Source organism: Ambystoma mexicanum, chromosome 12 (assembly GCF_040938575.1).
Source record: "Ambystoma mexicanum isolate Mex_15411 chromosome 12, UKY_AmexF1_1, whole genome shotgun sequence".
Lineage (NCBI taxonomy): Eukaryota > Metazoa > Chordata > Amphibia > Caudata > Ambystomatidae > Ambystoma > Ambystoma mexicanum.
Window position 1 is genome coordinate 366128995 of NC_090936.1, and position 12051 is coordinate 366141045.

At 41.8% G+C, this 12051-nt stretch overlaps 1 protein-coding gene across 3 annotated transcripts in view; it reads right to left on the reverse strand.

Moving 5' to 3' along the window:
• The window catches only part of IRAG2 (inositol 1,4,5-triphosphate receptor associated 2), a 2448326-nt gene that overhangs the window by 1672951 nt on the left and 763324 nt on the right, over positions 1 to 12051 (reverse strand). For all 3 annotated transcript variants that reach the window (XM_069628487.1, XM_069628486.1, XM_069628485.1), the window contains exon 10: positions 9060 to 9137. In XM_069628487.1, the coding sequence (XP_069484588.1) occupies positions 9060 to 9137 (78 nt within the window). The remainder of the gene's footprint in view (positions 1 to 9059; positions 9138 to 12051) is intronic.

Genomic DNA, 12051 nt, shown 5'->3' on the forward strand with positions numbered 1-12051 from the left:
GAGAGTGCTCGTAGTAGCAGTGATAGCAAAAGAAGTCAGGAAGTGGAAGCAGCCTGCAGTCGATGTAACTCTGGAGCCGGTGAATGAAGCGCTGTTCTCCAGAGCATGAGGAGCTACTTGCCAGTAAATATAACCAGCTGAAACTCACTTGCGTAGAAGGTAAAGCAAGTGAAGCTATTCGTAGTTGTGGGAAGTCTCGTTGAACAAATGGAAATGTATCACACGCTTATTCTACAACAGCTAAAGTGCTCGCGTGCGAAGAAAGTGTTTCTTTTCCCATTGTTATATTAAAAATCATTAACCGGAGAGGTTGCGTGTCTCCTATTAAAGGGGAGAACGGTAGCAGCAATGGTTTAATAAGTTGTGGCAGACTTTACCAAAGAGTTGCACGAATATTTCACTTCAGAGAGCTAATGATGTCTGAATTAAAGGGAACTCAAGTAGCAAGTTTGAGTTTACCATCAAAGAGAAATTGCATATACCTAAATCTGATTTTGAAGTGAACAGACTCATGTACCTTTTTAAACAAATATTTAATTGTTGCAGAAGTTGTTGAACTCACAAGCAGAACAAGTATTACCCAAGCCAGTAGACAGAAGCTTCCAAAGGGAAGACCAGACTATTAAGAAATCGTGGTCTCGAAGTTGTTGACCCCAGAGTCCTCTTAGGGAAAATCCTGGAGACAAGAAGGTGCACATGAAGCTGGAGAATGGAGCTGTGTGTTTGTAACAAGAACTAATCCAGTATCTGAAGCTGAAACTGTGGCAGTTAGAAGAATTTTGTGGTAGCGACAAGACAAGGAGAGGCAAAGAGGCTACTCTTTCTTGTAATAATGGAAAGAGTGCCTTGCTTACCTGTGGAGATCGAAGGGTCTTGTTTAAGTTGCCCAACACATTTCCACAATATCCAGTCGCAGCAGAAGTAGTGCAACTGTGGTTGTCTAGAATTTTGTCAGAGCCTTTTCATTTTGATGAAGTTAAGTAGCGCCTATACGCAATGTGTTTCAAAGCGCTTCAAGGCAAGGGAGGGAACAAGGCAAAAAACAATGACCTTCTTACAGGCCATGAACAGTAAGGATGTGAAATTAACTATCGTACTCGGCCTGACAGCATTTCAGATCGTGCAAGAGCTAAGACATAGATAAGGAAGCGAGGGGGAGAGTGGGAAGGAAATGGAAACAGACGGGCGACTACCGTACTAGGCCTGACGACATTTCTGGTAGAGCCGGAAAAAAAAACACGAGGTGAGGGAGAGGGGTGCAGAAAGGTAGGGGAGGAACAAAAAAAGCGACTATCATACTAGGCCTGACAACTTTTCAGATATTGCTGGAGGGGGGTGGCTGGGAGGGGGGGGAACGGGGAGGAAAAAAAACCAGTAAGGGGAAGGGAGGAGGAGACAGGCTAGGTTGCTATCATACTAGGTCCAGGGACAATTCTGATTAGAGTAAGTGCATAGGAGAAGGTAAGGGGAGGAGATAGGAAAAGGGAGAAGGGAAAAGAGGGAAGAATAGAGAGTTAGCAGTCAAAAAGAGTGGAGAAGCAAGAGGGGAGAGTGAATACAATTGCAGCAGTCCGTAGTAACACAATGTTGCAAGCCAGGATACAAGATGAAGATGGGAACAGCATGATTCAGGGACACCATGAGTACAAGATGCAAAGGAAGTTCAGCTTGAGAGTTGAGAAAGGGTGACACACCGTGAATGAATGAAGTCCATAAAAGTCATATCCAGCATTGGCAACAAGACAGTGATGGTGAAACCAGAATGTATCAGGACAGACTCCTGCAGTAGTAGGCTTGAGTGGGATGAGGGGGGAGCAGGGTATAAGAATCAAGCAAAACAGGCCACACCTGTGTGCGAGAATGGGGGGGCACAAGGGAACATCACGGGGGGACCAGAGGGAGTAACACAAGTTGGTGCATGCTTAACTGTCTGAGCAGGGGGTCGGGCCCTTGGTCCTCCTGGTCCGAACAGGAATTGCCCTTTTCTTAGTCTGCCCTTCGCTTAGGACGCCCGGCCGAGTAACGCCCTTGATCTAATAGTTAAGGGCAGGAAGGAAGAGGCAAGGCTAAGAAGGTGGGTGGTGCTTGCTAAGTGGTGAAAAAGAGTGGCTGGCAGGAAGGCACCAGGTGGGCGGGGCTTAGGCCAGGTGACCAAGACAAAGTAACCGGTATCGCATCACAATTCACTATACAAGAATGATTAATTGCTTTTCATTTTATAATTCATGTCACACTAACTGCGATGTAATTTCAGGGAAGGTGAGCTGGTTTATTATTCTTTGTACCAAGCTCCAGGACAGTGCAGGGCCTATACAAAGGAAAGCAGAGTTCCAGGCTACAGGCTGACCTCAAAGTTCATTTTTAATGAGCACGTTGGCTGATGGAAACTGCAGATAAGGGTGACTCTGTGGGAGCTTGTCTATCTTCCACTGTAAATATTGGAAGGGACGCAGGATGGCACTAAACAAGTTAGCGCTTTCTCTCTGATCATTATTGCTTTAACCTCTGTCCCCAGTATGTTTCCATTTAATAATTAGTTTGCTCACTTTTGCACCCTTAAAAGGTCTACCCCTTTTTTATGTTCACTTTGCTCTCATGTATCCACCGACCCTATAACTTTCTCTCTTGCCCATCTACCCTCATCACTTCTGAGAGGCTCTTCTTTCATCTATTTCTTTCTCACACATCTTGCTTCCTAAATCAATTGTCTAATTCCCTTCTCTTCGCTGTCCACCGTTGAGTGGACTATGGAGCTCAGCAAACTACAATGGCCTTAAACATGATAGGCCTTCATGTGCGCATGCAAAAGGCTATTTTGTCATGCATCTGAAAGGATGTGAAAGGCTGAGTGGGCACGTGTGCATTTTTCATGTGCATGCATGTAAAAGGCTACAGTTGTTTGTGCCTGAAAAGCTAAGCTGCATATGAAAGGCTAGGTGTGCACGTGTAAGGCTGAGGTCTGTGTGCATGTGAAAGTCTGCATTGCTCATGCGCAGTTGCAGTGCCATGGTATGTGTTGCTGTGTGGATTGTACAGGTTACCATTTGGACACCATCTTAATTCAATGACCGCACCAAAAGCGAAGATTATGGTTAACCCATCTATTACCAGGTTCTATAGTTCGAACCAAGCATGCAAAGCGTAAACTAGTCTTTTTAATTAATGCACATGCCATGTGATGGGAACTTGATATGCATGCTGGCACTAAACTAGTGACAAACAAGAACTTTTCTTTCCATTGAAAGGTGCCAGGTTTATAATTTAAGTGGCTGTGCAATACATGAAGCCTCCCCTAATTTTTACATATGTATTTAGATCGCCGGAAGCGATACCACAGAAAATGATCGCATATGTAGCCTTGGCTACTAAATGTGATGATGGTAAAATGCTTTACAAAACGTTTTTTATAAGTAAGCCAACAGACAAATAACTTTGCACTGCAGATAAAGTGGCATTATTATTATGTATGAAGCAGTACCTTGAGTGAGCTTTTTTGTGTAGAATACACATGTCAACTGAATAGCTTGTGGGCACTTCTGTGAGATCTAATGATTTGCCAAGGATCACACACGTTAGTTAATTGTGAAGCCAGGATTTGAGACCAGTCTGCAACATAAGGCCCTTAACCAAATATCTTCTGAGCTTTAGTTGGTAGAAATAGTACTTTGGTTTTAAATAACTGTTTTGTAGAGATACTTTGAAACGTACAAAAAAATCATCCAAGCTGAAAAATATATATCCATTTTGAGAACAAACACTATGGTCGTAGCTTCAGTTACTAATTTCTTGAATGGAAAATTACAAGAACCCAAAGTAATTTTAAGCTAAACATCCTATGAGTTTGTTAATGTACGTTTAAGACTTAGAAATACATAAAAGATATTGTATGATAAGGTCACCTTCTTATAATCATTGTTTGACGGATTCAAGCTTGCTACTGAATATTATGTGATGGGAAAGTGAACACTTGTCAGAAACAATGGTTCATCAAAGAACCATCACTAATAAGGAGCGTGTGTTTTTTAAATGTATTTTTACATTCATATAGCGCACTAAGCCAAATAGCATCTTGGCACTGTTGCATGACCAGTTACTTAGAAATGTACAGATATTGGGATAAGCACACTGTAATAGTTATTCAGTAAAAGTGACTGTAGTTTGGAAGTTCAGACCAGGTAAGGGCCTGTGTCCAGCATTCAGGCAAACTGTGTTCTTAGAGTTCTTCGGAAAGTCCAGTAGGAGAGTTCAGCATGTAGGGTGGGAGGGAGGAGGTTCCAGTGTTTGGCAGCTGTGGCTGGGAAACTAGAGCCTCCAACTTTGGTCCTCTTGAATTTAGGCAGAGTGATACAGTTGGTATAGGCAGCTCTGGGACTTGTTGACTATGACTATTTGCGAGGCACTAGTGGGAAGCCATGTTGAATTTGCAAGGGTAGCGGTGTCCGGTCACATATCCAACAAAAAACATGCTAATTATAGCACCAGTGGTGAAACAAGCCTGCGAGGTCCCAAGGCCCTCTGCTGCCATACAGCATTGGCCCTGATTGAAAGTAGGGATATACAAATTTGCTAATCATATACGTTGAATTGCTAATCAAAATTTTTTTTTTAGCAGTCTCGACTAATCAATTTTGCAAGACTAATTTATGCCTTGGGTGACCTAGATCCACTTGCATCTGCTCCCCATCTGCAAAGGAAAAGAGGCTGGAGGCCTCTAAGTAGGGAAAAAGAGCGGCAAACAGGAAAGCACAAGGTGGGCGGGGCTTACTAAGTGGTGAAAAAGAGCAGCAGACAGGAAGGCACCAGGTGGGCAGGGATTAGGCCAGGTGACCTACCATCCACTTGCAACTGCTCCCCATCTGCAAAGTAGAAGCCGTCTGTGAGGCATAGAAGCCTGCTTTCACAGTAAGAGTGGCAGGAGGAAGTTGCCAAGGAGAGAGCAACTCCCTTAAGAGAAGCATCCTGCCAAATTGCATTCAAAACGGTGCTTAAGTTACAAAAGTAAAGTTGTTGTCAAAGTGGTACTTTTTGTTACAACATTATCCAGGATTACCATTGGTGCCGTTTTCTTTGTGGAACTTTGAAAGGGAAGCTTTCCATCCAAGGAAGAAGAAGAAACTGTTACCCGTGGATTTTTGTTTGAGTGATTTTTTTGTTTCATTGGAATCTTTCAAGAACTAATAGAAGACTTTATTTGTCCTGGGGAGAAATTGATGTTGGACATTTCTGGGGAAGCGGAATCTGTCCAGAACAAGTAGAAGTCATCCAAGACATTGATTATGTGGTAATCTTTTATTTATTTATATTATAAAATGATATAGTTTACATTTTAAACTTTTCATTTGTATATTACATGATACATATACATAGAATGATAGTTTTCCTAGGATTACTCCATAATTTTGAGACTGTTCCACAATGCTGTTAAAAATTGACTCATCGTATATATCAGTTTTTCCGTCTTTTCCCAAGAGAATCTGCACCAATCTAGTTTCTCGATCCATTTGTGAAGTTGATATCTTGAAGTGATCGCTAAAGATATTTCTCTTTTCTTCTTGGTCAGTACATTCCATGATGATGTGTTCAATTGTCTCTTGCGACTTATCATTGAGACAGAATCGACAATATTGATCTGTGATGGGGATTATTCTATTTTTTGCAAGTCTGTCTAGTTGGAAAAAGATTCAGCCGCAGTTTCAAATATATGTCTTGTATTGTCTGGCCTGGAAACAAGGTTAGAAAGTCAGAGTTTGTTGATAGCCCTGATGTCAATATCGCAATGTAGGTTCATATGATCTGCTGTTTTTACATGAATCGTTTTGATCCAGTTGTTCCTCTGTATCTTAATTTTTGCATGCTGTGGTCGAAGTGCTAGCATTCCTATTTATATTTCCTCACTTATCAATTTTGTTTCCATCTCACGTTTCCATGTATTCAAGACTTAGTTGGTCATTACATTTGGGTTAGTTTGCAGAATTCGGAGTGCTGGAATTTTATCGTAGTTCAGCATTTTACAGAATATATCTAATTGTTGCCATAAGACAATTGATGCAAGAGACTGTATTGCTATTTTGAATCTGATTCTGGGCATGGGATATTTTGGAGGTAGAGCTAGAATTTTCCTCCAGAAGATCGCTTCATATTTTTGCAATATGTTAGGTGGAAAGTGAATCGGAGTTTCACTCCCATAAGTTAAGATCGGTACGACTTTTTGTCAGTAGAAAGCAATGATGGGCTTGAGTGTAAATTTTCTGTATTTGCAATGCAGAAATCTGCCTGGTCTGGCTAACGATTGTGCTTTGGAGTTCAAGGCGTCCGCCCATTCCGTTTCTGTTCTTGATTGATTTATAAGCAGGTCTAGATATTTAATAGTTGTCACAACTGTGAGCTCTGTGTCATCCAAGGTTAATGCGGGTAATCTTATTTTCACTAGTGGCGTTTTAGTCAAATACATGATTTTAGTTTTCCCGGTTTGATGTGTAGTTCATTTTTCTTCATATATATTTCCATCATCTTGAGGCTTTCTTATAAACCCCTGGTTGTTTTATCCATCAAGACGATATCATCAGCGTACATCATAATCGGAATTGGAATCGAGTTGATTTTTGGCGGGTTTGTACTGGTTGAACGCATGTGGTCTACAAAATCAGCTTTGAAGAGGTTAAATAGGGTCGCAGCGAGGGGGCATCCCTGTTTTTAAGCCATTGATCTCTATCAGGCAATTCCAGTCTGCTACTTTGTCCCAGGGTAATTGCATGTTGATTGCATCAAATGCCACATGGAGATCTACAAATGCTACGATAACTTGGGTTTTGTTTGAGATCGCTTTGTGTTTGATGAGGTTTAGAATCATCAAATCTATGTTTGTACCCACATTGGGAGTGAAGGCAGTTTGTCTAACCGCAAATCTGTTTTCAACAAGAAGGTGGCAAAAAGTTTCCCCAGGGGGTCCAATAGAGCAGTCGGTCTATAGTTTGTTGGGTCTCCCCCGTCTCCTTGTTTGAATATAGAAATTAGTGTTTTCTTCCAGGTCTTTGGGATTTGATGGAGTTTCGCAATTGGGCAGAATATTTGCTCCATGATTTCTGCCCATAAATCCGGGGCTTGTTTAATGGTTGCATTGGAGAGTTCATCTGGCCCTGGCGCACGAGACTGGTTAAGCTTGTTGATCATAGACAAAATCTTTTCTTTCTCCCATATCAAATTCCATTTCTCTGCAGGTCGCTATGCCCAGACTGCCTTATCTGGGTGCCGTGGTTTATATAGAGTAGTAAAGTGCTGTATCCATGTGTGTTCTGATACATTTGTTGTTAGCTGATCTTGGCATTGTTAGAATTTAACAAGTTCCACAGCTCTCGTAGATTTCTATTTTTGAGGTTATCTAAGATATTCTCCACATCTGTTTATTGTAATGAGATTCTTTCAGTTTTCAGCCAATTGTGGTAGGTCTGTTTAACTAATTTAATCTTTTTGGTGTTATATTCGTTGTTCTTTTTGCGCAGGTTTCAACATTTTTTCCGCAAGTCTTTCTTTCTTGCCACAATTTCACTTTTGTAGTGGCGTTTGTGATTCTTTGTGATAGTTTCATTGTGTTCATTTTTTGTTGGAAGGGAAGAAGACATTCATAATTCAATTTTGCATTTTCTTCCATATGTGACTGTTCAAAGCGTTTTGGTAGCACATTCATTTGTGTCTGGGATATTCTCAATCTGGTTTTGGCAGTGTTTAATTCTAGCGTTGGGAGCTGCATTTTCTTTGATGGTAGCATCCCAGACATGAGATTGTAAGTTTGCAGTGATCGCTACTAGGCGCTGATATGTTATCTGTGTTATATATTAACTTTCTTATTCTTTTTTATGTTGTTTATGCTTTACTTTGAATGTTTTGTTGTTTAGTGTGAAGGTTAGTTTTGTGTATGCTAGGAGGTTTTTCCTTATATCCTAGATTAGGGAATACTGTTAGAGTAGGTTTAGTTAGGGTTGTTGTATTGTTTACTCAGTTGTGTGCCTCACATTACTGACTCCTCACAGTTGCCAGATTACCAAAAGCCATTTATTCTGTGAAACGAAAAAGAGGGAAATGCACAAACAATATTAACACAAACACAATGAGCATCAGCCGATAGCTTAATACAGTGTCAGAACCTGTGTCGTGCAGTTTTCACCTCGCCGGCCAGTCAGTCAGTCAGTAGCCACAGCCGCACCAGTGATGCAAAGCACAGAACATAGTGCTAGGATCATCTTTCATTGTGGGAATGCTGCATGCAGTAACCACACTGTTACTCAAAACAAAGGCAACACTTGTCAATATCCAGGCTTACTAAGTAGGCACTTGTATTGCTAAATTCGGCTAATGCGACTTCTCACGATGGTCCATGTTAAAGTCATCCCATCTATTTCCATGCTCGACAGATGGGGAAACCTAGGATTGCCTCAACCAAAGCAGCATTCACAAAACCATGCCAAGATTGATCAGAAATCGAGCTCCAACAAAAAGTATTGTGTGAATGGCTCTTGTGGGAAGAATGGAACAGCAGAGCTAAAAATCAGGTTATCGGGATGCTTTGGAAAGAAGGGGTATAATTTCTGGAACAGGGACCCTATGCCCGCTACTCTGCCCATTTCTGCACAGCTATACGGAAATGCATCCTGCCTCTACCTTTTCTGCCTGAAGTAGTTTATTGCATTATAATTTGATGGCTCACGGCTTCCACAAAACGTGTTGCAAGGTTATGGCATGCTCTACTTTCTCCTGGCTTTTGCACAAGCACATATTGCTGGAAATGGGATTTCCAAATGCAGAGCTGGACTAAACATTAGGAGTTCATTTTGTCTTCATTTACTTCCGAAATTTTGGTTTTTAATAAGACGTAACTGGAAAAAATATAACTGGAGAAAGTCACAACTAAGTGTGGAAAATGCCAACCAGATAAAATTAGCCACAAGTGCACACTAACACGAGCAATAACTTATTTTGCATAGATTTTCCTACATACTGTATTCTGGTCAGTGCAAACCCCCTTTGTTTTTTAAATACCAACAGGGCTAAGCTAAAACGCTTACCTGAAGATCAGCAACATTGCCCAATAACTCTCCCATCTTTCTTTGAAGATTGTCCGAGTCCACAGCATTCTGAATGTTCTGGTTGGCAAATATAGAAATCAAAGCACAAAACAGTATTACTGAATATAGAGCAATCCTAGCTTGAAAGAGTAACCAAGTACTTTAATTTCATCACAATGTAAAAACAAAACAATTCTTCTACACCGAACATGGGGAATATTTATCTGAAATATATTTAAAAAAGAGTAAACTGAGCAGTGGAGTACTTTTCCAGAAGGTAGGATAACTAGTTCTACAATTTCTCGTGAAGGAAGCAGCTGAATACCTTTTGTACACTGGATAAAAACGTCTCCAGTTACCCCCACCCTAAATAACGCTAATGAAGCACTTAACACTTTGCACAAGCCAATTAAGTGCTGTTTATACCACCTCGCTCAGTTTTGCTTATGCGTTCAAGTTTTCCTCCTTTTAAGCCAATACAAAGCTGACAATCGTGCTAAAACATTGATTTTTAGTGTCAATTGTTTAAGCACTGACTTACTACTGCTGCACTTCTTAAAACAAAGGCTGGTAAATAATAATATTTGTCAGGCTGGTGGGAGGTCCTCAGACGTGCTAGGGAAGCAGAGACCTGAACATGTCCGTTTTGGGTGGTAGACTAATGTATAGCTGTTTATGAAAGATTTAAATCTGATAGCATAAATCAGGCTAACACAAAGGGATAACAATACTGCAACAGATAAGTGGCAAAATGAATATATTGATGTGGGCGTTACCAGGCTGCTAGCAACAGTGAACGTTTTGGAGACAAACACCAAGTCACTGATTAAGTTGCTGATATTGCCTCAAAGCAAAGCTCGTAGCTAAAAGAACGAGACCAGATTCCCGAGTGCTCCAGCAACGTATGCGTCATGAGGAGTCTGGAGAAAATTGCAGCGAAGGAGTCTATTTATATCAGACAGCTGTGCAAATTTGGCAGCTGAAAGCGGCATGCACACTCAGACACTACCTCTGCGACCTGGTTCTCCATGTTTCTATGGAAGACATGCAGGGCAGGGAACCCATTGCTGGATTGCCCAAAAGGTGCAATCCAAGTTTTTCCATGCAGTTCCCAGGTCCAACATCAATGGAGAATTGACACAAGATCTGTGAGCAGATGTGAAATTGAGTGGCTGCCCTAATCTATTGGCGGAAGTAGAACATTGCTCTTGGTGACCTTGTCCAGGAGTAGATCCAGTGATGCTCCCCCTGCCCCCCAAAGATTGCAAATGTCTTCTATTCTGATGAGATCCAAGTGATGTGACATCACCAAACTTGGACTCATTCGTAAAGGGGGCAGTGAAGAATCCTACCCTATGGTCCTATACAGCATTCTTCGATCCTGAACGTTTGAGCACAGAAAGTGATATTTCCAGGGATCAGGTGTTTGAGATTGCCCCTTTGCACTTTATCACTGGCCCACCGAATGCCCAAGGATGCATGTTCAATCTCTATGACTTGCTTGGACCAGCTAAAGCCTCTCAAGTATTCCAAAGCTTACGTAGCCCTCCCCCTGAGGCGATGGGCTATGAAAGACTGCAAGTTATGTCTGATTACTATGCCAAGGCCACAAGAAGGCACACTGAAAAATGTGGCTAGAGTTGCTAAAATTATACATTGATGGAGGTGGAAAAAGTGGAGGCGATGGAAGTTTTGTATACAAACAGGCTTATTATCAAGCGGAAAATCCCCCCCCACCACTTCCACCCTCTTTTTAGGTTCAACACCTATAGGAGTGCTGTGAATCCATGTCAACAAAAATGTAAATGGAAGAATGACACATTCCTGAAGAAACACTCAGGATAAGGAAGATTCCGAACGGGAAAAATATGCTCATGTTCTCTTTTAGACTGTGCTCCAGTCACGAGAGGCTGGGATTTTACACACGGACATTTTTAACTACCTGGTGAAAAATGAAGAAACCTCATGATGTACTCGTGAGAATACACTACTATTTGATTTATTTTTTTAATAATGCGCCCAATACCATACGTGAGTTTGGTTTCTAAGCACGGATCCAAACCTCTGTTGCTATGCATGGTCTTGCTTCCAATACCAGTGTGTTGCCCCTGTGCTATCATCTGTTCTAAGGGAGAAGATCATGAAAAAGATGCACATGTATCGTGAAGTGGTTTTCCAAGTAGCGAAGATCCATCTTTATCAAGAGGTAGGCTGAGACTACCATCTTTAAGAGACATGGCAGGACACCCATTACATCCTGACACAAAATGAAAATGATTGCTTACAAGTGGCAACTTCCTTTCAGCATCTTTTTACAATCGATGGAGAGGGGGGTGAGGGGAGAGATGGAGTCAAGATGGCACCTGGAGTGGCTTCTTTGAGCTCTATGGCAACAATCTCCAGTTTCCCCTTGCCCACGTAACAGTGCGGTTCCAAAGAGGATCCCCTAGTCAGTGCTCCATTGTGGGTGATACCAGAGAAGCAAGGAGGCACAGAGAAAGACTAGCATGCAGTTCATACACCGCAAATTCCTGACTCCAACATGGTGACCAGGCACACTGAAGCCACAAACTCCATTGTGCAATCCCCACTAGAAAATTAACCCCCTTACCAGGCAAATCGAAAAAGATGCAGTGGGGTCCAGAGATGTAGCAGTAGGCTGCCGGCATCCCGTATTTTAACAAGGAGAGATGCAGGAGAACGGAATAGAGAGGAATACTTTAAGGGTCTTGGAAGGAAGAACCACAGCTTTTCGTGTCAGGGAAACTGACTGAATTTTATGAATGAGAGTTGGAGGGGTGGCATAGCAGTCTTGGAATAGTGACAGCCAAGTAAAGAATATTATCTGCATGAAAATTGCAAATTAAAATGCTCCTCAAGTATCCAATACTGAACACCAGCAGGACCATTGAGATATCCACTGTAAGCAGCCCTGCTCCCTTCTACTGATGGAGATCACTGGCTCTATGTCACCTAGGGAATGCAGGTGCTG